The 26,935-nt window shown below is 39.6% G+C and overlaps 1 protein-coding gene across 5 annotated transcripts in view; it reads left to right on the top strand.

Annotated features, from left to right (window-relative positions):
• Window positions 1–26,935, top strand: part of LOC149222225 (PHAF1 protein At3g51130-like) — a 214,099-nt gene that overhangs the window by 77,654 nt on the left and 109,510 nt on the right. For all 5 annotated transcript variants that reach the window (XM_089385316.1, XM_089385315.1, XM_089385318.1 and 2 more), the window contains 5 exons: window positions 12,638–12,705; window positions 12,816–12,918; window positions 13,027–13,084; window positions 13,208–13,371; window positions 13,645–13,707. In XM_089385316.1, coding sequence (XP_089241442.1) covers window positions 12,638–12,705; window positions 12,816–12,918; window positions 13,027–13,084; window positions 13,208–13,371; window positions 13,645–13,707 — 456 coding nt within the window. The remainder of the gene's footprint in view (window positions 1–12,637; window positions 12,706–12,815; window positions 12,919–13,026; window positions 13,085–13,207; window positions 13,372–13,644; window positions 13,708–26,935) is intronic.

The raw sequence follows: 26,935 nt of genomic DNA on the forward strand, positions 1-26,935 counted from the left end.
TGTGGGAAGATCTATGGATGTCTTCCACCACTGATGCGCATGTAGTAGGAAAAAAGATCCTTAAGTAAAAATAGCATGAAGAAAGCAACATGGCATGAAGGAAGGCCAGAAATGGATTGATGGATCACGTTCTGATGATGACATGGCTGACTCATGAATGAAAGTGATGGATGGTCGGTGGCCTATGTAGAAATCCCAATCATGAAGACTCCTAGATATCGAAAAGAAGTTCATGACATTGTGAAGAGGAGTTCTTCAAGCAACTGGTTGTCCCATCATTTCCACCTGAGGAGCTGTTGTAGGTCCCTAATGAAGAGGGAGCCTGGAAACAAGTTTATTACTTGGAAGAAACTTAGAATTCCCAAGCCAAGAGGGAGCTTAGGCACATTCCTTTAGTGGAATAGATATTTCCTCCTTAATTAAGAGGGAGAGATAGACACATCATTCTTGTCTTCACTTTGGGAAGATAGAATGTAGGGTTGGGTAAGCATCTGACATTCGATGCTCTTTGAGGATGTATTAGGGCATCCAAGATAAGAGTAGTCGTAGAGGACCGATATTCTTTGAGGACTGGGAATCCAAGATAAGAATAGTCTTGGTGGAACACACCTTGAGAACTCGGGTGAGGTATGTTCCGAGAGAGACAATGATGAGGGAGTCTATACATCATTGGTCTCGCCAACATTGAGCTCAAATCTCGTGGAGAGATAGAACTGTTAGTCAAGGCCTTGCTATGTGGCAATGCTGGTTGATATGATGCTATACAAATGGGTTACCAATCTGACCTATGCTTCTCCTTCTCCTACTCATCGAAAAAATGAGGCGTGGTAGGATGGCCAGATTGGCCATACATATGGGTGTTGTACTGCTGGGTTGTGCATGCACATGCTTGGCTCTCTGTTGGTTATTTTAATTTATCATTTGTTGTATCCCCTCTAAAATCTGTTGGTTCTGCCTCACCAATTGTTGGCTCTGCCTCATCAACTCCTCCATGATCCCCTGTGTACTCTTCTCCTTTTGTGTCATTGGAGTGTCCATAAGTTTACCAATCACTCTGCATGTGGCCTAGCACCTCCATGATGTTGCTAGCTTCCCAACAATTGGCCAAGATCATGCTCTCGTACCACTATAATGTTCCAAATTGAAATTTACAACTATTAATAGACATATGAAATAGGCTATAGCAAATAAATTTGACTACACATGCACCAGTCAATAAAACACTAGAAATAGGGCGAATAAGTGAGCCATTTTATTAATATGGACAACTGAGTACATCAGATAATAAGAAATATAGAACCTGGGCTTGCTACAACAAGCAAGGCAAGATCCCAAGTGAATATGATGGTACCCAAATGCTAGAAATGGCTCTACTACCAAATATGCATCCACCCAGAAAACTGTTGTTGCCACCGGAAAGGAACTGCTGATTTATCCCTCCAAACTGTTTCAAAATTTTTGAGAAATTAGCCACAGGGAACCAAACCCAGAAATATCTCATAGACCCAAGTGGTGGAAATGGTCCCTCCTACGCCCTCCCTCAACAATTTTCTACTGCTGTTTGCTGGATGGAACTAGGAATTCTGCCCTCAGAAGTGTTCAGAAAATTCTATATAATTAATCCTAGCCTCCTCTCACCAAACCCAGAAAACCTAGAAAGGGTTTCGGTTGAATCCACCGACCCCCAGTGACTCCCAACAAGTGCAAATTACTCAATTTGGCCAGAAAATGCCCCACAATTTAGATATTGCTGAATTAGGCCCGTTGGACACCTAATCCTCAATGGGTTAGTGTGGAATCTGAATAGACAAAGCAGTCCAAGAGACCTTGGGATGTGAAACCCAACGGTCACAATATGTACTATAAATGTATATCAATTGTTAATAAAAAAATGTACTGTAATGTTTTATCTTTCCTATTTTATGTTGCTGCCCATGTGTGTTTAACATGGTATCAGAGCAGGCGATTGCTGGTCCTGCTCCAATTTGAGCCACTTGTTTTGTGGTTTCTATATATATGTCAATTCTGGCTTTCTCCTAATCAGAATTGAGCAGAATTGCCACCACTGTGTGCAACCCTGCCAGTTCTACCCATTACTTGTAACGCTCCATTAATTCATTGTCTGCCAGAAATCTGCTGCCTCTCCATCCTTACCTCTGGCACTGTATATACTGCACCTGACTTTGGCTATTTTAAGACTCTTCTGCGTTACCTGCGCCTGCGCCTTCTATCTGCCATATTCCTTTTATACAGACCTGCGCCTGACATTCACTTGAACGATGAAACGTTCCTCTGCCTGACACTGCCAGCGCTGTCCAAGCTGTTTTGACATGTTTTCATAAACGTTTCAGAAGCGCTGTGCATTCACCTGAACGTCAAGTCTCTGCACAACCATGGTCTCATGTGTAGCTGCATTGTGAGACTGTTCACTGGTCCGCTTGATCGAACCACATGCTCGTTGTAATTCAAGAATCTGAAGAATCGAACATGTGACTTGAACCTCGCAAGGCGCCACGAAGAAAACCTGGCAGAGGGTGTCGAAGCCACTGAAAAGAAGCCGTGACTTTAGCAAATAAGAAAGGCACATCATTTGTGCTCCTAGAGCTTTCAGCAAAGGCAGAACGCGTATCTCTCCTATCCCTCGCTAAATAGCGACATTGATTCTAGATACTTGTGCCCTTTAATTTGGCATATTTCGGCTCCTACTTCCTAACCATTCTGCTTCTGTTAATTCGTCTACCTAGGAAATTGTACAGAAAACAAGGCAGTCCCTGCAACTTCCTTTGTCGCTTCCTGGGCTTAAATGGGTAAATCCTACGCCATTATTAGGTTCTGTATGGATTTAATCCGTGTTTCTTTCCCATGAGGGCTCCACGCGAAGGGGTCCGTCGGATTCGATCCCCGAGACCTGTAAAATCGCAGGCAGCATAACTCTCCTCTCATGCACCTGGCGTAACATCCCTCTCTTCTCCCCTTCACAGTGTAGTAGGAAGTTGCGTGTGACCATTCCTTCCTCTTCTTTTCCTTCGTTTCCTCGTTTCAAAACCCTTTGTTGCTCTGCTTATTCTCCTTCTCTCAATGCAAAAGACAACATTACTACTGCTTGCAAACCGTCAGTAACAAAAGAGGCAACAACAGACGTTTCGAGGGAAGCAGTGGAGGCATTGGATATCCGAGTGGGTCGCATTTTGAAGGCGTGGAAACACCCAGAGGCGGATTCCTTGTACGTCGAAGAAGTCGATGTGGGCGAGCCGGAAGTTGCGTGTGTCCGAATTTCCATGAAATTATTGCTTCGGAGTGGAGGGTTCTACTTTCCATGAAATTACTGTTTCAGAGTGGAGGGTTCTACTTTCCATGGAATTATTGTTTCAGAGTGGAGGGCTCCACTATCAGTTCGAGAATCAAAACACTTTGACTTACGATTGTTTTATCCAGAGGGACTACTAACAACTATATAGTTTAGCGTTGGACTTCTCTATGGGACCCGTATACATACCGTGTTAACATTTTCGAAGACAGTGCGATGTTTAAGTTTGGAGAGACCATACATTCATCACTGTGTAAGATTTCAGGTACCACGATTGAAGGCGTTGAATGACTTGAGGTTGAATGTTGTAAGTAAACGTTCATGTGCATTGATATACATGCTCTTTATATGTTGTGAGCTCCGTATATTGTGTGTTTGTGTTGAAACAATGCTCTTTATGTTTGTCATATCCCAAATGGGTCGTAGCATAACAAAAAAATCATACATACGAAACGTTTAAGGTGATGGCATATGGATGGCGGTTATGTAATGTTTTCAGCACATGAATGGCCATATATGGCATATAAATTCGTAAGGACCGAGTTTTCAACTAAACAAAAGGCACCTATATCTGAGTTTTGGAACAATTTACTTTTGTAGTAGTTGAGGGCAATACTAACAGGAAAGAGGACAAGTTTACTTCATCCAAGTTTTTTGTTTGAGTTGTCCTTTGTGGGCAGATTTTATCACTGTCAAAGAGTCAAATCTCCTTAATAATTGGCTGCATATACATCTGAAGCAGGGTCGAGTATTCTCTAATCTCCTGGAGGTGAACACCTGTGGAACAAGAGGGCTGCTATCTCTGTAAAAGATACATTTATTTACTTCCCTCGGGCTATATATTATTATTATTACATGGACTGATTTGCTAGAATTTATTTGTTGATATAACATTCTAGGTTTTCCTGAAACTGTGCATGGTTGGAAGGCTCTTGAAAGGTCATGGTAAAATGCTATGGTATATATGACCAGCACTGTACAGTTTGCTAAGTATTTGGACATGTAAGGAGGTCTATCACTGTTGTTTCAGCGTGCTAGAGACTCATTCCCATGCCTATGACCTGAGAAATTGTTGGAGCAGCATTCTGGGTCTGAAAGTCCTTGCTGGAATTTACTCTCATTGCTTATCTTCTGTTAGGATATTCCGACACATAGGATATAGTTAAGTTCAACTTGGTCTAGCATAGAGTTAGGTTAGAGTTAGGTAAAGTGTGTTTCTTTACCGTTGTACATTTTGTAACTTACAATCCGACGGTCACAATATGTAGTGATCCGACGGTTCACTCTCACCTCGGTATTACCGACACTTGATCCGTGGCTTGACACCCGATTGGTCCATGAGTTCTATTTAAAGCGCATGGAGGGTCATTGTTCGGGTAATCCGTGCATGAGAGAAGCTTATGTAAATTTTCATTCTTTGATTAATAAATTGTCTGTACCCACGTTGGGACAGGCCGTGGACTGTTTCCCTCCTTGCACTCTGAGGGTTTTAACCACGTCAAAAATACTGGTGTATTGATTTGAGATCTGGTTGTGAGCGGTGTCCTTTTGGTATTCTTTCTGAGGAACTTACCCTGTAAATTTCTACATGGTATCAGAGCTATTTGAGGGCCGCGTCCGTTGGTGATCCAAATCTGAAGCCGGTAGAACTGCATGCGGCTGTCGTTTCCTAGATCTGCTGTTTCTGACTGCTTTCGGGCCGAGAGGACTGCTCTGTTGCGTTCGGAGCATCTGTTTCAGTGAGGAACCCCTTTCGTTTCACGCGAAAAGGTTTCCGGTAGCCCTAGCTGCGTCATTTTTCAGATCGGGAGGTATACAGTGTTTTTTTTTGCAGTTTACTGTCATTTTCTCTCTGCTTATTTCGGTTTCGGTTTATTTAGCCTTTTTTTTCCCGGATCTATACCTTTCATTTCTGCGTATGCTCTTTGCCCTGCGACTCTGTGCGATCTGGGCAAATCAGAAACAGAAAGAAAGGATTTTTCTCATGCGTATGCTCTTTTCCCTGCACCTTAGTGTGATCTTGGAAAATCAGAAACATTGAGAAAAATATTTAGTTTTTCGGTTAAAAGCTAACTTTGAGATTTTTTTTTAAAAATTCTAGTTTTTTGGCTAAAGCTAACTTTGAGCCGTAAGGTTCGTTTTTCTTTGCATATTCGTGTTGGGTTTTGTGTTTTGTGTTTTGTAGGGGAAAAGAGCCTTCCCAAGGCAAGCACGCAAATCGAGGCCCCCCCCCCCCCTCTCTCTCTCTCTCTCTCTCTCTCTCAAATATTTTGTATAGATCAATTGGTTCAAAGACTTTTTAAGAGAGTAGAGGTCTTGGGTTCAAGTCTCCATTTTGTGGGGGCGGATTTTTTCATTCCCGCACATTCGCGCACTTTGCCGGCAACGTCAACAATTTTTTTTCAAAAAGCCATATCTTCTTCATCCGGAAGCCTTTTTCAGAGCCGTTTTTTTTAAAACCGCCTATTTTTTCGAGATCTATCCATTGGACCACTTACTTTCAGCATCTTCAGCTTCAGGTTTTTTTTCAAAAAATGGAAAGTCCATGCCAAGTCATTCTTGACAGCACTAACTACTTCCAATGGGTAGCCTACATGGGAGATTTACTTAGAAGTAAAGGTCTCTTCAGAATAGCCACAGACCAAGAGAAGAAACCCAAAGATGAAGACAAGGCCGAAAAATGGGAAAATAGACAAGATCAAGCACGTGGTTTGATAGGAATGTCTGTTTCTCCTGATCTTAGATTCCACATTGCAGAAATTGAAACTCCTCATGAAGCATTAGAAAAACTTGCTAAAGTTTTTGGGATTAAAAATGAAATTAGAGCCCATCAACTTGAGAATGAGTTGCTTACTTTGGATCCTAATAATTTTTCTTGCATTGAAGATTTCTTGTCCAAATTCAAGACCCTTAGATATCTCTTGGAAGGTGTTAAAGTTAAGAAAGAAGATGGTAACCTTATTTATTCCATCCTTACTAAGTTGGGACCAGCCTACTCTGTATTTGTTTCCACTTTCCATTCTACAAGGGAAGCTTTCATTTGTCAAGGCAAAGACTACAAACCCCCTTCCTTTGACTCCTTTTGTGATTCCTTAATAAGAGAACAAGAAAAACTCTTACACCTTGGTCTTCTTAATCTTGGAAACTCTTCCTCGAAAGCGTTAGCCGCCCAGCAGCAACCAAATTCAAAGAATCCTAAGAAGTCTTATCCTCAAAGGAATGGTCCTAAACCAACTCAGCCTCAAGATGAAAGATCATTTCAGCAAAATGACAAGACCAATAAAAACAAATGGAAGAGGACTGACAGACATTGTAACTTTTGTAATCGAGATGGCCACTTAGAATCTAAATGCTTTAAGAAGATGGAAGCCTTGGAAGCCGCAATGAAGAAACATAACATCCATCTGGAGCCTACTTCAACTTCAACTTCCAGAACGACACTTTCTGCATGTCATCGTCAATCATCTCAGTCTGGTTATGCATTAAATGTATCTTCTTCTTCTTCTCATTCTCATGAGTGGCTCATTGATTCTGGAGCCTCTTGTCACATGGCCAAAAACCAAGCCATGTTTTCTTCTTTAAATGATTGTAACACCAAAAATGGTGTAGCTGAAAGGAAAAATCGCACCTTAAAGGAAATGGCTAATTGTATGCTGCAATCTAAAGGACTCAGTCTTAGTTTTTGGGCCGAAGCAATTAATTGTGCAAATTATATAATCAATCGCACTCCTACTAAGGTTCTAGAGAATATCACTCCAGAAGAAGCTTGGAGTTCCATTAAACCAGATGTAAGTCACTTTCGTGTGTTTGGAAGTGAAGCATGGGCCCATATTCCAGATGAAAAGCATAAAGCTTTAGAACCTAAGAGTGAGAAATATACTTTTGTTGGATATTCTGAAGATGTAAAAGGTTATAGACTTATTCCATTTAAGTCCAAAAATGTTATCATTAGAAGAGATGTAAAATTTGATGAAAATAAATCGGCCTGCGAGCCTAGTCCGGCGGATGTGCCACCTCTTCCTATCTCTTCTATCTTTGAAAACATTTCTTCTTCTGATGATGAAAGCGAGGATGATAATCCTCCCCCACCTTCTCAGGATCCTCAACTTCCAAGATGGGTCCGTGCTACTCGGGATGCAGCAGGTGATCTTGCCGGTGATCCTACAGATCAGCGACGTACACGTTCTCAGTTTGAAAGAGTCTCTTCTTTACTGGCTCAAGCTCCAGTAAATCATGATCCTGACACTTTTGCAGAAGCTTCAAGCCATCCACATTGGGAAGCAGCTATGAATGAAGAATATCATTCATTGATGACAAATGATACATGGGATCTTGTTCCTCTACCAAAGGGACGCAAACTTGTTAGATGCAAATGGGTTTACAGAACCAAGTATGGACCAGATGGGAAAGTTGATAAACATAAGGCTCGTCTAGTTGCTAAGGGCTTTTCACAGGTTGAAGGCATTGACTACACTGAAACCTTCTCTCCAGTTGCCAAAATGAACTCTATCCGCCTTGTTCTTTCCCTTGCTGCCTCTTTAAAATGGGAAGTCCATCAAATGGATGTTAAATCTGCCTTCTTGCATGGGGACTTGCAGGAAGAAATCTATATGGAACAACCCATTGGCTTCATACAAACAGACTCCAGCCTCGTTTGTCGACTTAAGAAATCCCTTTATGGCCTCAAACAAGCTCCTCGGGCTTGGTATGCCAAAATGGATAGCTTTCTTTTAGAATCTGGCTTTTCTAGGTGTCATTCTGACAATACTGTCTACACCAAGAAAGTGGGCAACTCTCTTATCATCCTTGTTCGTTATGTTGATGATCTTATTCTTACTGGTAGTGATCCCAACCTTATAAACCATGTGAAGTCCAGCCTTAAAAAGAAATTTGAAATGACAGACTTAGGACACTTACACTATTTTCTCGGTCTTCAAGTCTTGCAATCCCAAGAAGGTATTTTCCTTTCCCAGTCCAAGTATGCTTGTGGTATTCTTCGTCATTTTCACATGGAAGACTGTAAGCCAGCCCCTTCTCCCTTTCAGTCTGGAGTCAAACTTTCAGTCTCTTGTACTTCTCCTGAAGTTGATGCTACCTTATACCGTCAACTTGTCGGAAAACTCTTGTATTTAACCCATACTCGTCCTGATCTTTCCTTTGCTGTTGGCCTTGTTGCTCGTTTTATGCAAAACCCCCGTGAAAGTCATTGGAAAGCAGCTAAAAGAATACTTCGTTATGTTCGAGGTACAGTACAGTTTGGGATTCATTACAGTGCCAAAGCAGCTCCTCTGTTAGTTGGTTTCACTGATTCTGATTGGGCTGGTGACCTTGATGATCGGAAGTCTACTGCCGGTTATGTCTTCACTCTTGGTTCAGGACCTATTACATGGGCTTGTAAGAAACAGGCTGCCATTTCTCTTTCGTCAGCAGAAGCAGAGTATCGTGGTGCCGTGGAAGCTAGTAAGGAAGCCTTGTGGCTTCGTCAGATCCTATCCGAATTTGGCTTTGAGCAGCAGCATCCAACCACACTTTGGTGTGATAATCAAAGTGCCATTCAGCTATGCAAAGATCCAGTCCAGCATCAGCGCAGCAAACACATTGAACTACACATGCACTTCATCAGAAAGCTCATTCATGACCATGTTCTTGAAGTGCAATATTGTCCAACGGATGATCAGGTTGCAGACATCTTCACAAAGGCTCTTACAGAGGCGAAGTTCACTAAACTTCGATATATGCTTGGAGTTCAGGAAGTTGTCACTAAGGGGGGATAGGCTCTAGTGCCTCCTTCCTTCTCCTATTGTGTCATATTTGTAAATCCTTCAATCCTATCCCAAGTTGTTCTTAAGGGGGGATGTTAGGATATTCCGACACATAGGATATAGTTAAGTTCAACTTGGTCTAGCATAGAGTTAGGTTAGAGTTAGGTAAAGTGTGTTTCTTTACCGTTGTACATTTTGTAACTTACAATCCGACGGTCACGATATGTAGTGATCCGACGGTTCACTCTCACCTCGGTATTACCGACACTTGATCCGTGGCTTGACACCCGATTGGTCCATGAGTTCTATTTAAAGCGCATGGAGGGTCATTGTTCGGGTAATCCGTGCATGAGAGAAGTTTATGTAAATTTTCATTCTTTGATTAATAAATTGTCTGTACCCACGTTGGGACAGGCCGTGGACTGTTTCCCTCCTTGCACTCTGAGGGTTTTAACCACGTCAAAAATACTGGTGTATTGATTTGAGATCTGGTTGTGAGCGGTGTCCTTTTGGTATTCTTTCTGAGGAACTTACCCTGTAAATTTCTACATCTTCATTGCCAGAAAGTGGCAAGATCAGAGAATATTGATTTGTACCCAAGTCAAAGCATATGAGTATTCAAGTCCTGCCCATGACATGGTGTTATAATTATTGAAGTTTTGATAGCCATCATTTCTGATTTGAAAGTGAAGGAGTACTTGAAGGATCCAAGCAAGTTTGCAGTTGCTGTTGCCCCAGTTGTGGTATTAAAACTCATTATAGTCTCTGTCTACATATATATGCATTGATTCCTTGATTCATTTGCTGCACATTTACAAAGGATTTTTTTGTGTCTTTGTACCGTGAGTGGGTGTTACTTTTACTCATTGGGTCATAATTGTGATCAGTTTTTTAAAAAGGTGTAATTTTGACAATGCAGAATATGACTCGAATTACTGAAATATTAGAGTTCTTAAAAACTCTGATACATTCCTCTAATCATGATACATTAAAAGTCAGCAAAGTTTCTCTCACAGACATTCAGGTCTGTCTACAAAATGCACAAGAGAAAATTGATTTTTTGCAGCTTGAAACTCAGCTACAACAAGAAGAATTAAAACAGAGGAATCATCATTATGAACCTGTTTCTATTTAGAACAATGAAACAGACTCCCATAAACAGCAAGTCAATAATGTTACAGTTGGTTCAGATTTAGTACCCAATAAAGCAACAGTTGTACATGCAGATGCAGAAACTCAGTCTGCACTTCCCAAGCCCATCATCAGACCTTGGGAATAGCTTGTCCACAACAAGCACAAAACTGGTCTTGGATATGACAAGGACTTGTCCTTTCATATTCCAGACTACTCAAAGCCCATTCAGTTCAGAGTGCTGGATTCATTCATGACAGTTCACCTTCAGTTGTTCCAGACTCCGCCTCTCCTCTACAGCAACAACAACAACAGATTGTGAAATGCCAACACTGTGACCGAGTTGGCCATTTGAAAGATCACTGTTTTGATCTTCATCCATGTAAGCACTGTCATAAAACCAGTCATTCTTCACACAGATGCTTCAAAAACAAACGTCCTGCAAGGACAAAGATTCATCTTGGATGGATCGCTTCTTGGCAATGGGCATCAACAACCAAGAAGATATTCCAAACCCATGTCAGAACTTGTTCCGGAGTATTGAACAATCTTGCAGTTGAGTTTTCTCCATCATCTCGCCTTGTATCTGACAAGGGGAAATGATGGTCATCTACAAGCTTTAAAGTCACATCAAGCGAGCTTGAGCCACAACCCGCCACACCAGTTTCAGAGTTGTAGCCAGAAACAAAGATGCCCGTGAACATGCCTTCAGTTGGCAATCTGGGACACTTCCTCTAGCAGAAGACTTCAGCTTCTTGCCAGTTTCGGAAGAATTCCAGGAACAAAATTGAGAACACTTCCTCTAGCAGAAGACTCCAGTTTCTTGCCAGTTTTGGAAGAGTTCTAGGAATTGCATTAAGCATTCCAGAGTTGTTGGTCATCCTTAAACCGTCACAGATTGAGACTTCCCTTTTCAGGTTGAAGTTTTCCCTTTTATGCGGGGTGAGACCTCCCTTTTATGGTTGAAGGTTTCCCTCTTGAAAACAATAGGAGCACTTCCTCTAGCAGAAAACTTCAGCTTCTTGCCAGTTTTGGAAGAGTTCCAGGAACTGCACTAAGCGTTCTAGTGTTGGTGGTCATCCTTAAACCACCGCCCTTTATACCAACATTTCAGAGAGCACATTCAGCTTAGTGCTGCCATGCATTTTTGCACATTTTGTATTACAACTCTCTTCTTGGACTCATACATAACCCTTCAGATTAAGGGGGGGAATGTTGGACACCTAATCCTCAATGGGTTGGTGTGGAAGCCGAATAGACAAAGCAGTCCAAGAGACGTTGGGATGTGAAACCCAACGGTCACAATATGTACTATAAATGTATATCAATTGTTAATAAAAAATTGTACTGTAATGTTTTATCTTTCCTATTTTATGTTGCTGCCCATGTGTGTTTAACAAGGCCCAAATCTGCTCCAAGAAATCCTCCCTAACTCCTGCGAATTTCTCTCCTCAATCATCATGCAAATCCCAACTTGAATGCTCCCCAAATTCTGAATCTCTGCAAGTGCACAAAAGCTGCTAGTAAACCCTTGCGCAATCCTTGGAATAGACGAAATTGGCCCTCTATAGTGCAACACTCTCACCCCTGCAATTCGCTAAGGAAAAACTCATTTTCACTTAGGATAGTTCTCTGCAAATTCTCTAGCCAATACTCCACTGATTGCTAGCTTCTCTCAGCCTGCATGAAATTCTTTTGCGCCCTTGGAGTAGCAAGCACCAGAAACTTGTAAAATAGCTCCTCAAAGATTCAGAATCAACTCCCCAAATTCTCTCCTAGGGTGACACTCAAAGTTCACCGAAGGAAGAGTTGGAATTTCCGCTTGGAAATTCCTTGTGCTAAACAACATGGTTGTCTTGGCTAAACAACTCAAGAGAACTAAGGTTTGAATGGTAAAATGACCAAAGATGCCAAAAGTGAGGCCCTCAAGCTGTATTTATAATTTGCTAGCCTCTTCTCCCCTTCTGGTCCCCACTCTCTCTCTTTCCTAATTCACACTTCCTTTTCTTTTCTCTCTCCTCCATGAGTGTGAGTCCCCTACTTGGGTCAAATTTCTCTTTCTTGTGGCCCCCACATTCCACTAGAGCTGCAATTTTCCCTTTTCCTCCTAAGTCCCAAAACAGGAAATGTCCCCCCTTTCCAAAATTGCCTTTAATATGGAAAATAAAAATTGGGGACATCACATAAATAGACAAGTCCCATATATAGAGTAGAGTAAAAGTGGGTTAGACTTTTGGCTTGCATCTGGATTCTCGAGGATCCACATTTCATTGTAGGAATAATTTTGTTAACCTTGTTTATATGATGAATGTTAAATTTATGCCTTTTAAGGTAATTTTGGTTTCGGCATCATGAGTTTTATCATTAATAATAACAAACATCTGTCAGATTAGATTCCTAATCTAATATTTAGTTTAATTTTTTTATGTTGTGACAGCGGTTACGCCTCATAGATGTATTTGATGTGCAAAGTCTTCAAATGCACTATGCAAATTCTTTAATTGGGTATGAACCTTTGTCCTTACTCTTCTGTATGCAATTTAGTTCTTAGTCAATCTATCTAACAAGCTTTTTTATTTAATATTTTTCATTAAATCTACTGCCCTTGTTTGCAGTGGCCCCAATACTGCTACATTTGCAGCTGTATATGATGCATGTGGACCAACTTATCCTGGGACTTATGATGCAGATAGGAGGATCTATACACTTTTCTATCCAGTAAGTTACTAAGTTGTGACACAGTCTGGTATGCTTTAGTTAATTGATTGCTTTAGTTTGAGATTGGTGGAAATAAACATCAAATATGAGATTATGCTTTGCTATCAGGGCTTGTCATTTGCATTTCCAATCCCGCCTCAGTATGAGTATTGTGTGGACCGTCAAGGTGAGATGTTGAATTCATTTATTACTGTTGTATACCACTGCTAGTTTAACAGAACATCAGTGTTTTGGATTTGAAAATATGCAGTTGAAATTCCCTCTAACTTTCTTTTCTGCTTTTATGCAGCCGAGTTACCTTTAGAGTTTCCTGACAGGACAACACCAGTCACCTCCCGTATTTGTATATATGATAAATCCAGTGGTAGTGTTGGCGTTGGAGCTTCATTGAATAAAGCCATACTTCCTCCGTTGCCATTGGGAAGTTTGTATATGGAGGAAGTAAATGCAAAGGTTAGTTCCTTCCAAATAGCAATGATATTGTGGATATGCTCTGGATTGCATTGCTGGTTACATATTCTTTATGTGCTTTGTGATGCATTGCAGCTGTAGGCAGGCTGAGTGATCACGTGTCCTTTTTTGCTCTTGGGCACCTTTTCTGAGCATCAATCTCTATTGGTCCCAATATTCTGGGTCTAAAGAGAAATAACATGCAAGCTTTTTCTTGTTACGTGCAATAAATTTCATGACAAGTTTTTAATTGCTGTGATAACTTGTTTTTTCCAGTTGGCTGATGAACTTTGGTTCAGTGTTGGGGGTCAACATCTTCCTTTTGGAGCTTCTCCTCAGGTTGGTATAAGTTTCTAGGAGTTAATTCTTGTATCTTTCCTGCTCTTTACATTCGTTGCTAAGAAACAGGAATTAGTGGTAAGTTTTGATGTACGATGAATGAAGCTTTATATGTTAGTACAGATGCTGTGGTGTTGGGGTAAACATTGTGTATGAATGTCATGGAACTGTAGTTGTTGCTGCTGTACTTGAACAAAACTGAAATTGTGAATGTCATAAAAAATCCAGGAAATGCCTCTTATAAGAACTGCCAGTTTTAACTCTGAGTAATGCTTTAACTTTACCTCACAACCACAGCCCATTTTTATGAACAGGCTCCAAGTTCAAACTCATTATTTCTATGATAACATCTATGTAGAATAGATTTCTCACTTCTATGATAACACTAGGCATGCATGATAAAGTGGGAAATCTATTCTATGTAGAGAGAGAGAGAGAGAGAGAGAGAGAGAGAGAGAGACCAGTGGGTTGAATTAGGTTGCTGAGTGCTTTTACAAAAACGACATATATATATCCAGCGAGTTGCTATTTTGACAACCTAAGCTGGCAGGGACATTAAGGGTCCACAATATTAATAGAGGCAGCCAGCCCATGGACTTGACCCCAATACGTCCTTTTTGTAAAAGCACTCAGCAACTTAAGTCAACCCACTGGTCTATTTTGTTATATATATATATATATATATATATATATGTGCACTGAAGACCAAATAGGTCGAGACTCGAAGGAACTCGAGATTACACTAGTCATGAGGAGCTCATATGAAAACAAATGTGGGTTTGGAGGGAGGGGGAGAGGGGGGAAGGGGTGCTCCAACTTTCAAGGTACCCCCACATTAAGATGAGAAATAAAATAATTGAATTGAAATGAAAAACTAGTAAACCTACAACTGTAATTGAAACATATCTTGATGCCCCCAATCAAGATGAGAAATGAAACTAATAAACCAACTTCTTGCTCTTTACCTCTAGCCTTTTTTTTGGCTTTATTTGAATTTGGTTTACATTGTTCTTCAATTTCTTCATTTAGGCCTTGTTGGATGACATTGGTAAGTCAAACATAGGTGGAGATAACATCTTTTTTTGAACAAATGGAAATGAAAGGGAAAGGATGGAAAATGTTAGGTATGGCTAGGATATGCGGTACGCTACTCAACTAGATCATCAGTAGTATGAGTTGCCATAAGTCATGATAACACTTGTCTAAGGACGATTATGTATCCCCATGGTACACAGGGCAAAATAATAAAATCTTTATTGTTAAGTTGTGTTATTAGATCATACCTAAAGTTCATTACTTTCACGACTAGTCAAGAAACCATCACACCACGTATGACCAAGAAACCCATAAATGAAATCATAGCACATCATCTGAAAAGATTATGCAAAGTACTATCTGTGAGTGTACATAACATCTGAGGTATAAAGCATAGGAGCTGATATACCATGGTCGAGTCATCTGATAGAACTCATGGATGACGTAAGGCTAGATAATCATATATGTGATGAAAGAACTGCGAGAGCAAGTCTGAATCAGCAGATATGAGCAGGAAAGCTCATCCAAACAACATCATAGCATCCCAGAGAGGGTGGTCTGGAAGTATTTGTCCTCAAGGGGGCAACACGGACATATGGTTGAAATCCATATTGGACCAATCAATAAATGAATGAGATAGATTGAATGATGACTGTTACAATGACCTACAATAGCAGGATAGGCCACTGAAAGAGGAGAGGAGAGTAAATGGAAATCAGAGATCTGCTAGATCTGAAGCATGTAATGTTTTAAGATAGGATTCCACGAACAAAATAGCCTATTAAAGCATGATGTCTAAATTTATCAACAGAAATTTGCACAGGCATTTTAGAGAAAGATCAGAATCATTATTCCATTGAATGCTTTCTGAATAAACTTTTGGGCTTTCTTCAGTGCCATTCTCCTTCAAGGTTGCTGCACAATGGCTTTTGCCCTGGGTTTATGAGATTATGGCCCACCCTCTTCACTGGGAAAAAAAGCCCCTAAAAAAGGTCAGGAAACTAAATCAAGATCAGAGATGGACTAGCTCTGAAGTTTGTGAGGAATAAAGGTTGCATAAAGGTTGCATAAAGGTGTTGACCGTGTTGACCTCTACTGGTCAACTACCCATGCAGTGCACCCCGTTTTTCTTGACAGAAAGAAGCAGCACCTGATCAGCATGTCCATGCCATCCTGCCATCATCAGCAGCTTGATCATTTTAGTTGTAAACCCAGTCTGCATGTATGAATTGTAAATAATCTAAGCAGATTAGAGTCATGTATGTAAAATTGCCTAGGTGGACCTAACTTTCTGATGGTAATCTACGTCCCGGAAGGTTTTTCGTCTCACCGATCCATGAATCGGCAGAGTTTTCCTTCAAACCTGACCCCAAAGCCGGGGTGGATTTTGTCATTAGAACTTTAGGAGAATCCTAGTGTGTTAATCTGCTAGATTATCGTTGTGTCGCAGAGCTGGGTTTTTTGTGAGGGTCTGTATTAAGTGGGTTTGTCCCCTTGAGATGTAATTTGTAAAAGTCATGATGTAATGTGTCCTGAGGGTCGAAAAATGTTTTAAATCCCCTCATGAGTCCTAAGTCCTAGGTCCTAGGGGATGTTTCCGAAGGCTTAGTTCGATGATCCATTTTAAAATGAATTAAAAAAATTAAAAAATGAATAAAAATAAAAAAATAATAAAAAATTAAAAAATGAAGCAAAAACCCTAACTAATAAAATAATAATATTTTAAGTTAATAAATCGACGGATGAGATCAAGAGATGTCTTGATCCTCATCAACGGTCGAGATCATTTCTACATGGATCATTCGAACTAGCCGTTAGGATCATTTCCTTTATATAGGGTCTTAGTGGGTCATTTCAAGGCATTGGATCTGTGAGTCAAAGACTGAAGAAGCTCTCTTGTAAATTTGTTTCTGGTTAATAAAGAAGACTTTGGGGTCCATATCGTGCTGGTGTTACTCTCTTGAAATGCTGTGAGCTTGTTTTAATTTTCTGCATATGTTATTTTCAGCTGTTAATAATAGCTTTTGTAGAGTATTGTGGGTACAGGTATCTTGCTCACTTGCTAGGGTTTGGGTGCTGTTAGGGTTTCTGAAGTAATGGCAGGTATCTCCATTACTTCCTGAGATCTAGCAGCATTCTTGCCCTCTTCACTGATGGTTGTTTCTGAGCTGTGCAGAAAAACCCTTGCTGAAGAAGATTTGGTGGGCGTTAGGGGAAGTTCTCGGCTGAACCAGCCAACTCCCACAAGCATTTTCTGCTGAGCCTAGTGGATTTGATCCTGGGTCTATCATTCGGTTTTATTTTTCTGATCTGCATGAGAGAATTTCTGAAGTTTTTTCACAGTGACAATCTGAAATTTCTTTTCTTTAAAATTTTCATGTTCTTATTGTTAAATCTGGCTGTGAAGGGGCTAAATCTATACATTAAATTAGCTGATCTATCTGCTTTTCATAATTTTTTCATTAGGGTTTTCAGTTTTTTGTTTTAGGCGTATATCATTTCTGGGGTGATTTTGTATTTTTTTTGATTTGCAGGGTTTCTGAGAAATTTCAAGGGTTTCATCAAAACTATTTCATTGTTCAAGATCTGTTCACATTTACGTGGCCCCTGTCTACTCAAAATTCCATCACTCAAGGTGGCATAAGCATGAAACGTTTCCTCACCAGCTATTCAAGATCCACGCGTCCTCGAAAAACCTGCAAGAAATTGTAAAAGGAAGTAAAGCGTGTTAGCTTAGCCCTCATCGAGTCTGCGAAAGTCTATGGAGGCATAAGGCCAAATGTCTCACGGGTTTTTGGCGTAAGGTAATTTTCTGAGGATGCGTTGAGCATTTTTTAAGCGTGGACATCATTCAAGTGCTGGCCGAAGTTCCGTGGGCATGCATGGAAAACGTTCAGGTTATCTGCTATATTCACCGTCGGCCCAGGATATCGTGTTGGCAAATTTTTTATCACTTGTCTCAGGTTGAACCCATCGTTTTCGTGTGACTGTCAAATCGATCTCCATCTTCACTGCCGTCGACTGTAAAAAAGGAATTATTCTGCTTCGATGCTGGTTTTCTCTCCTCCGTGGCCGAGAGATAGTTGTTTCGGCGGCTTGGTTTTGCATGTCCTCAGCCTGCGGATTGATTGCCAGGTAGCTCCAATCATCCACGCTCAGGTAAATCGCCGAGGTAAGTTTTTCAATTCGTTTCAAAATCTCTGTCCGCTGCCAAATCGAATTTTTTTTTTTTCTGCGGCTCAGCTCATCACATTCAGGCATCGATCTGAGGTCTTCATCATAAATCCATTGTCGATTTTTGTAGCCGCCTGAGCTGGTATATTTTCGATCCAGTCTTTTCTTTCGATCTTTCCGCGTCTTCAAGAAATCGATTCTGAAATCACCAGCTGCTCACGCGGCGGAATCATGTCTATATACGCATTCATTCGATGATTTTCCTTTTGCTGTAGGTTTTAATGTTATACGGCTGCGTAGGGTTTTCTAACGTTAAGTCAGATCTCGGTTACGTAGGTTAGACTTTAGAGTTAGGATTTTCAATATAATTTTAATTAGTTTTAGTTTAGTTTTTATGTTTATATATTGTTATTTAGTCTTTAGATTTACATATTAGCGTAGATTTCCATTTAGATTTTAATTTGATTTTTACTTTAGTTTAGGTTTTATCCTATTTGGGTTTTTTTTTTTTTTAATATGAAAAATAAAAAAATATATTTTTTAGTTTTATTTTTAAATGTTAGATTTAGGTTTAGGAATAGATTTTAAATTTTAATTTTTTAGATTTTAAATTTTCATTTTTTGACATTTAAAAAAAAAAAAAAAAAAAAAAAAAAGATTTAAAATTTTTTGAAAAAATATAAAAATTTTTGTGGAAATTTATTTTTACCAGTCTCAGTGGTTTTCATGCATATCTTTCATGCTGGGATCTAAGTTTTCAAGCCGAGATGCGAAATATGATGTCTGGTTAATAATTTACAATTCTCGTGGTGGTTTTAAGCGTTTATCTTTTCGAAGTTTTCAATTGCTGGATATCGTTTTGGTCATGTGATTTAGCTGATGATAGATGGTTGCTGTTCATGGTCCATTTTTTTTTATATCATTTAACAAGTAATCGTCTTATCCGCAATCTCTTAAGGCACTGGTCTGCTCAATTAATTAAATCTTTTTAGTGCTTATCCTAATCGTGTCTCGTGTCTCCCAACCAACTGGTCGACAGTTGGCCTCATCATTTCACAGGGACTACCCCCCTTAACCGCGGGAGACAGGCTTAAACGGAGGGATCGGGGATCAGAGTGACAGCCCCCGGTCTGAGCGTTGTCGTGTCAATCCGCGCGACAACATTTTTTTGGCGCCGCTGCCGGGGAAATTGTTTTCTCAGAGTTTCATCGACATTTATCTTCTCATCTCTCATCTCTCAGTTGAGCTGGCAGATTCCATATTATTGACATCTTTTCGTCCCATATCAACAGCATCTCTTGGATTTGTTTCTTGTTTGGGTGGCGACTCCATTTTCTCATTTTTCCCAGACAAGAAGCTTTCCTCATATCTGCTTGTGGTTACTTTTGGATCCTAGAATCAGATTCGTTGTTCAAGTGGCGACTCCACTTCTTTCATCTTTTGATTTTCTTGAGCAAAGAGCTAGTTCTATTATCCATCTGATCCCTTATTATTTATCATGGATTATTCATTTAAACAATGTCGTTTTATTCACCACCTCCATGATTTTCCAGAAGAGGCCATTTCTAAATTACCTATTTTTTCAGGTGGTGATCCAATCGCTGTTAGAAGACATCTAGGCTTGTTTGATCGCATCATGATCATATATTGCAGATCCCCTCAATTTAATCATGAAGATATCAAAATGCGTCTATTTGTCCTTTCTTTAGAACATGATGCTTTGAATTGGTTTAACAGTTTTCCTAAGGAATCTTTCACTTCTTTAGAAGACATTATTAATGCTTTTAAAGATAAATATGGTTATCCAAACAGCTTGCCTTCTGCCTCTAAAATTGTGCAGCAGAATGAAAGTAATTTAATAAGAGGTCCAGTTGAAAGATCCCAAGACGATTCATCATGTCAGAATGTGTCATCCACCGGAAACATTGCAGTTCATGATAGTGAAAAATCAGGGACAAATGACAATGAAAGGGAAGAGCAAAAGCAAATAATACAAGATTTAATGATGCTGGTGAAAAATATGGAAAGCAATCAAACTAATTATGTCAATGATGTGAGAACTTTATGCACCCATCTGGAAAACCGTAACAGGGAAATTGAGGTCACGCAAAGTCACCATGCTAAAGAAATTGAGGCCATAAAAACTAATTATGAAACAGAAATTAGAATCATGCAAAGCAGGTTATCGGTCTTAGAGGAAAATATGGTGACCATGAAAGTTGATCATGATAAGGAAATTGACTCTATGCAAAACAAGTTATTAACTATGGATGAGGAAATTACTATCATGACGTTCAATCATAATAATCAAGTGGCTGACATGCAAGCGAATCATAAAGAAGAAATAAATTTTGTGCAGCATTGCTTGATGGACATAAAGGAAAAGAATGTTAAAGTAATAAAAGACATGCAGGAGCACCATGCCAGACAAATCAGTGCTACAAAGGTTGAGCACTCTAGTCAGATGGATGCCATTAAAATACAAGTTCAAAGGTTTCAGCAACTGGCAGAGGATAAGAGAAACCAACAAACAACAACAAATCAGGAGTCTTCTCATTTGCTGCACCAGGATTCATCTTATTATTGGGAGGTTGTTGATTCGATTGAAAGATGGTTGATTGAGGGTGATCCAGACAGACTTAAGAATGATAAAGATCAGATGCAAGATGAAGAAAGACATAGCACGCATATCTTACATACTTCATCTGATAGCTTTGAAACAGAAAGTACCAGGTCATCAGCAATTCAACCAGCCAGAAAGAAAAAGCGCAAGAGAAAGAAAATAAGAAGAAGATTTGACTCATCAGACGGCCGCGAGCAGCTTGATTTTCGGATAGGAAAGAGTCCTACCATATGCAAAATTGGACATGGCACATCCGACAAGCAGCCGACAGATTTGCCTGAAAGCAGGCAAATGCTCAGTATGCACTATATTGAACACATCTGATGCCGTAGGGCATCCTTTGTATCGTATTTCTAACCCTACTCCTTTTTTTTTTTCCGCATCTTCGTTTCTGCTTTAGATAGTTAATAAATGAAGAGCTTTTATCTTTATTGTGCTTAACGTATATGCTGATGGACGCTACTTATTTTTTGTGTTGTATGGATGCAGATTCTGGATTCTCACATTCCTGCAAGCAGCAACGTGTCCCCAAGTAGAGCCAGATGTTGACCTCTACTGGTCAACTACCCATGCAGTGCACCCCGTTTTTCTTGACAGAAAGAAGCAACACCTGATCAGCATGTCCGTGCCATCCTGCCATCATCAACAGCTTGATCATTTCAGTTGTAAACCCAGTATGCATGTATGAATTGTAAATAATCTAAGCAGATCAGAGTCATGTATGTAAAATTGCCTAGGTGGACCTAACTTTCTGATGGTAATCTACGTCCCGGAAGGTTTTTCGTTTCACCGATCCATGAATCGGCAGAGTTTTCCTTCAAACCTGACCCCAAAGCCGGGATGGATTTTGTCATTAGAACTTTAGGAGAATCCTAGTGTGTTAATCTGCTAGATTATCGTTGTGTCGCAGAGCTGGGTGTTTTGTGAGGGTCTGTATTAAGTGGGTTTGTCCCCTTGAGATGTAATTTGTAAAAGTCATGATGTAATGTGTCCTGAGGGTCGAAAAATGTTTTAAATCCCCTCATGAGTCCTAAGTCCTAGGTCCTAGGGGATGTTTCCGAAGGCTTAGTTCGATGATCCATTTTAAAATGAATTAAAAAAATTAAAAAATGAATAAAAATAATAAAATAATAAAAAAATAATAAAAAATTAAAAAATGAAGCAAAAACCCTAACTAATAAAATAATAATATTTTAAGTTAATAAATCGACGGATGAGATCAAGAGATGTCTTGATCCTCATCAATGGTCGAGATCATTTCTACATGGATCACTCGAACTAGCCGTTAGGATCATTTCCTTTATATAGGGTCTTAGTGGGTCATTTCAAGGCATTGGATCTGTGAGTCAAAGACTGAAGAAGCTCTCTTGTAAATTTGTTTCTGGTTAATAAAGAAGACTTTGGGGTCCATATCGTGCTGGTGTTACTCTCTTGAAATGCTGTGAGATTGTTTTAATTTTTTGCATATGTTATTTTCAGCTGTTAATAATAGCTTTTGTAGAGTATTGTGGGTACAGGTATCTTGCTCACTTGCTAGGGTTTGGGTGCTGTTAGGGTTTCTGAAGTAATGGCAGGTATCTCCATTACTTCCTGAGATCTAGCAGCATTCTTGCCCTCTTCACTGATGGTTGTTTTTGAGCTGTGCAGAAAAACCCTTGCTGAAGAAGATTTGGTGGGCGTTAGGGGAAGTTCTCGGCTGAACCAGCCAACTCCCACAAGCATTTTCTGCTGAGCCCAGTGGATTTGATCCTGGGTCTATCATTCGGTTTTATTTTTCTGATCTGCATGAGAGAATTTCTGAAGTTTTTTCACAGTGACAATCTGAAATTTCTTTTCTTTAAAATTTTCATGTTCTTATTGTTAAATCTGGCTGTGAAGGGGCTAAATCTGTACATTAAATTAGCTGATCTATCTGCTTTTCATAATTTTTTCATTAGGGTTTTCAGTTTTTTGTTTTAGGCGTATATCATTTCTGGGGTGATTTTGTATTTTTTTTGATTTGCAGGGTTTCTGAGAAATTTCAAGGGTTTCATCAAAACTATTTCATTGTTCAAGATCTGTTCACATTTACGTGGCCCCTGTCTACTCAAAATTCCATCACTCAAGGTGGCATAAGCATGAAACGTTTCCTCACCAGCTATTCAAGATCCACGCGTCCTCGAAAAACCTGCAAGAAATTGTAAAAGGAAGTAAAGCGTGTTAGCTTAGCCCTCATCGAGTCTGCGAAAGTCTGTGGAGGCATAAGGCCAAATGTCTCACGGGTTTTTGGCGTAAGGTAATTTTCTGAGGATGCGTTGAGCATTTTTTAAGCGTGGACATCATTCAAGTGCTGGCCGAAGTTCCGTGGGCATGCATGGAAAACGTTCAGGTTATCTGCTATATTCACCGTCGGCCCAGGATATCGTGTTGGCAAATTTTTTATCACTTGTCTCAGGTTGAACCCATCATTTTCGTTTGACTGTCAAATCGATCTCCATCTTCACTGCCGTCGACTGTAAAAAAGGAATTATTCTGCTTCGATGCTGGTTTTCTCTCCTCCGTGGCCGAGAGATAGTTGTTTCGACGGCTTGGTTTTGCATGTCCTCAGCCTGCGGATCGATTGCCAGGTAGCTCCAATCATCCACGCTCAGGTAAATCACCCAGGTAAGTTTTTCAATCCGTTTCAAAATCTCTGTCCGCTGCCAAATCGAAATTTTTTTTTTTCTGCGGCTCAGCTCATCACATTCAGGCATCGATCTGAGGTCTTCATCATAAATCCATTGTCGATTTTTGTAGCCGCCTGAGCTGGTATATTTTCGATCCAGTCTTTTCTTTCTATCTTTCCGCGTCTTCAAGAAATCGATTCTGAAATCACCACCTGCTCACGCGGCGGAATCATGTCTATATACGCATTCATTCGATGATTTTCCTTTTGCTGTAGGTTTTAATGTTATACGGCTGCGTAGGGTTTTCTAACGTTAAGTCAGATCTCAGTTACGTAGGTTAGACTTTAGAGTTAGGATTTTTAATATAATTTTAATTAGTTTTAGTTTTGTTTTTGTGTTTATAGATTGTTATTTAGTCTTTAGATTTACATATTAGCGTAGATTTCCATTTAGATTTTAATTTGATTTTTACTTTAGTTTAGGTTTTATCCTATTTGGGTTTTTTTTTTTTTAATATGAAAAATAAAAAAATATATTTTTTAGTTTTATTTTTAAATGTTAGATTTAGGTTTAGGAATAGATTTTAAATTTTAATTTTTTAGATTTTAAATTTTCATTTTTTGACATTTAAAAAAAAAAAAAAAAAAAAAAAAAGATTTAAATTTTTTTGAAAAAATATAAAAATTTTTGTGGAAATTTATTTTTACCAGTCTCAGTGGTTTTCATGTATATCTTTCATGCTGGGATCTAAGTTTTCAAGCCGAGATGCGAAATATGATATCTGGTTAATAATTTACAATTCTCGTGGTGGTTTTAAGCGTTTATCTTTTCGAAGTTTTCAATTGCTGGATATCGTTTTGGTCATGTGATTTAGCTGATGATAGATGGTTGCTGTTCATGGTCCATTTTTTTTTATATCATTTAACAAGTAATCGTCTTATCCGCAATCTCTTAAGGCACTGGTCTGCTCAATTAATTAAATCTTTTTAGTGCTTATTCTAATCGTGTCTCGTGTCTCCCAACCAACTGGTCGACAGTTGGCCTCATCATTTCACAGGGACTACCCCCCTTAGCCGCGGGAGACAGGCTTAAACGGAGGGATCGGGGATCAGAGTGACAGCCCCCGGTCTGAGCGTTGTCGTGTCAATCCGCGCGACAACAGACCGAAAGATGATCTGAGGTTGTCATTGATGTCAACCCAAGCAGCACCAGGGGCTACCCTGATCTTGCAAGGGAATTTTGACTTGACAACTTACTCTTTTTTGAGTCAAGGATCTTCTAGATAGATTCTACTTGTCGAGATGTTTCCCTTGATATATGGCATGCCAAGTAATTCTTCACGGTTTGAGAGATGTTCATGTTTGAAGTTAGTAACCCCAGTTAGTGGGATAAAACCCTATGGGTTTGTGGCATGGCACTCATAAGTGGTTTTGGTCATTGAATAGTCATTAACTAATAATTTTTTAAGCTACTAAAATCCCTCCAACATTCTCTATAGAAGCCCCTCTCAACTCTATAAAAAGAAATCTCATATATCCTCCAAATGTAGTGATCGTGGCATTTTCGCTATAACTTCATTTCTGTGAAGTCTTAGATTCTGAAATTAAAACCCATTTGATTCGCAATCTTGATGAATGTTGTGACCGAATTTCAAATCTTGGTTTGCTATATTTTCGGAGATATGATCTGTGGAAGTTAGGGTTTTTGTAGGCTGCCGAATTTCATCTCAAAGAAGTGACCTTGGGAAAATCATCATAACTCTCTCTCTGAGAAGAGGATTGGAATTCTGTAAAAAGTGGCGGATAGTGCACGGACTGTAGTTTTCTGTGTATCAATTTCAGAGCCGAAGGAGGAAACAATGACACATGGCACGTCGTACAAGTTCGCTCTATTGAAATAGTCCATAATTAAGTCATTGTGTGAGATTGGGCATAACTTTGTCATGAAGAGTCCAAATCAGGTCAGACTTGTGGCATTGAAAAGAAGACTCAGAGGGCTTCTACAGGATCGAAGATCACATGTTGGGGATCTGAAATCGCAGAGATACATCAGATTAAATATCGTGCTTCGAGAAGGCAAGAAAAACTAGATCAAGTGTTGTCAAGGGGTGCAAAGGACCAAACTTTCTAGGGCAGCAAAGAGCAAGGTGCAACAAAATGATGTAGCAGAGGTAAGCTACAGGCAAGTATCTTTTGTATATGCATGTTCATCTCTTAATTGCATTAGGTTCTCTGTATTCTAATTTGTTGTTTTTGTTTAGCACTGACATATGCTCTGGAGGATGAGGTAAGTTTTGCTATTATCATGTCATGGGATTTTTCCTTGAAGACTTTTTGCAGGTATTATAAATTCATCAAGAGAAGACTCAATGCATAATCTAATGTTCTGAAGAATGAGAAAGGGTAGCATGACAATAGCAGCAATCAACGTGCAGAACAACTGCAAGAAGTTCACCACATGAAGTCTTCAAGTGGGCAACACTGCATATAGACATTGTAAAAGTATCATTGTACATAGTCATTGTAAAAGCGTCTTTGTAAAAGTTGTACAAGTGTCTATCTACCAAGAGTTGAAGAGGCAATGTCGGGAGGTCTAGGATCATCATTAGGTGGTTATGTCATAGTTGGGGTTATGGTCTAGTGTGTCGTCTTCTTCTACATCATTCTATATCATTGTAAAGTGGACCATTTTCCCTGGTACGGGAGTCCATTTTTCTTTTATTCTTCTATAGGGTGGTAGGGTGGTGCTAGGGTGAGTTGTAGCTCATTGGGTGTTGGGGCATCCGTTCAGTTGATTACTGAAGAATCTTGGGCATTGGAGTGTCCATCCAATGGGAGCTGGAGAAGAATGCTTTTTTAGATTCTAGGAAGTTGGAGCTTTCTTTTCAATTGGAGTTGAAGATTAAAGAATTATTAGAAAAGCGTTCGGTGGTTTTTGACTCAGAGGGGGTTTTCTACCTAATTTTTTTTGCCTCCTATGTTCTTTTATTCACTGTTGTTACTGCATAAACATTAATGATAATTGAAGATTAACTAATGCTCCGAAAAGATTTAGAAGTGATAATTGCTAAGGGATACTGATTCACCCCCCCCCTCAGTATTTTCCAACAATCAGAGCTTGGTTCCTTCAATAGCAGTTTAACAACTGGAAGGAGATCATGGAGCATACCAAGAATGGTGTACTTCTATTCAATGAAAATAATTATGCACTCTGGAAAGGAAGAATGGAGGTCTATCTCTTGGCACAAGGTTACGAAGTATGGAACACTGTTAAAAATGGCTTTACACCAACCGCGGATGAACAAGGTAAGAAGAATTTGGTAAATGATGCAAAAACAAAGAATATTATTATCAGTGGACTTATTGAATCTGCTTATCATAAGGTGTTGGGTTGTAAAACCGCCAAAAATGTATGGGACAAGCTTGAGAATATATATGTAGGTGACTCAAATGTCAAAGAAGCAAAGCTTCAAATCTATAGAGCAAAATTTGAGCAACTCAGAATGAAAGAAGATGACAACATTGTTGCATACTTCCAACACGTTGATGAAATAACCAACACTCTGGAAGGATTGGGAGAGCTTGTTGACGAGAAGACTATTATACGAAAGATTCTTAGAACGTTACCAGGAAGATTCAACCCAAAGGTATCGGTCTTAGAATACAGTGCAAATCTGGACAAACTCAGCAAAGAGGAATTACATGGAGTTCTCATAGCATATGAAATGAGACTTGATGAAGAAGAGGGTACT

This window comes from Pinus tabuliformis, chromosome Q (assembly GCF_031772625.1).
Source record: "Pinus tabuliformis cultivar Carrire ecotype Pingquan chromosome Q, CPIR1, whole genome shotgun sequence".
In the NCBI taxonomy this organism is placed as follows: Eukaryota; Viridiplantae; Streptophyta; class Pinopsida; order Pinales; family Pinaceae; genus Pinus; species Pinus tabuliformis.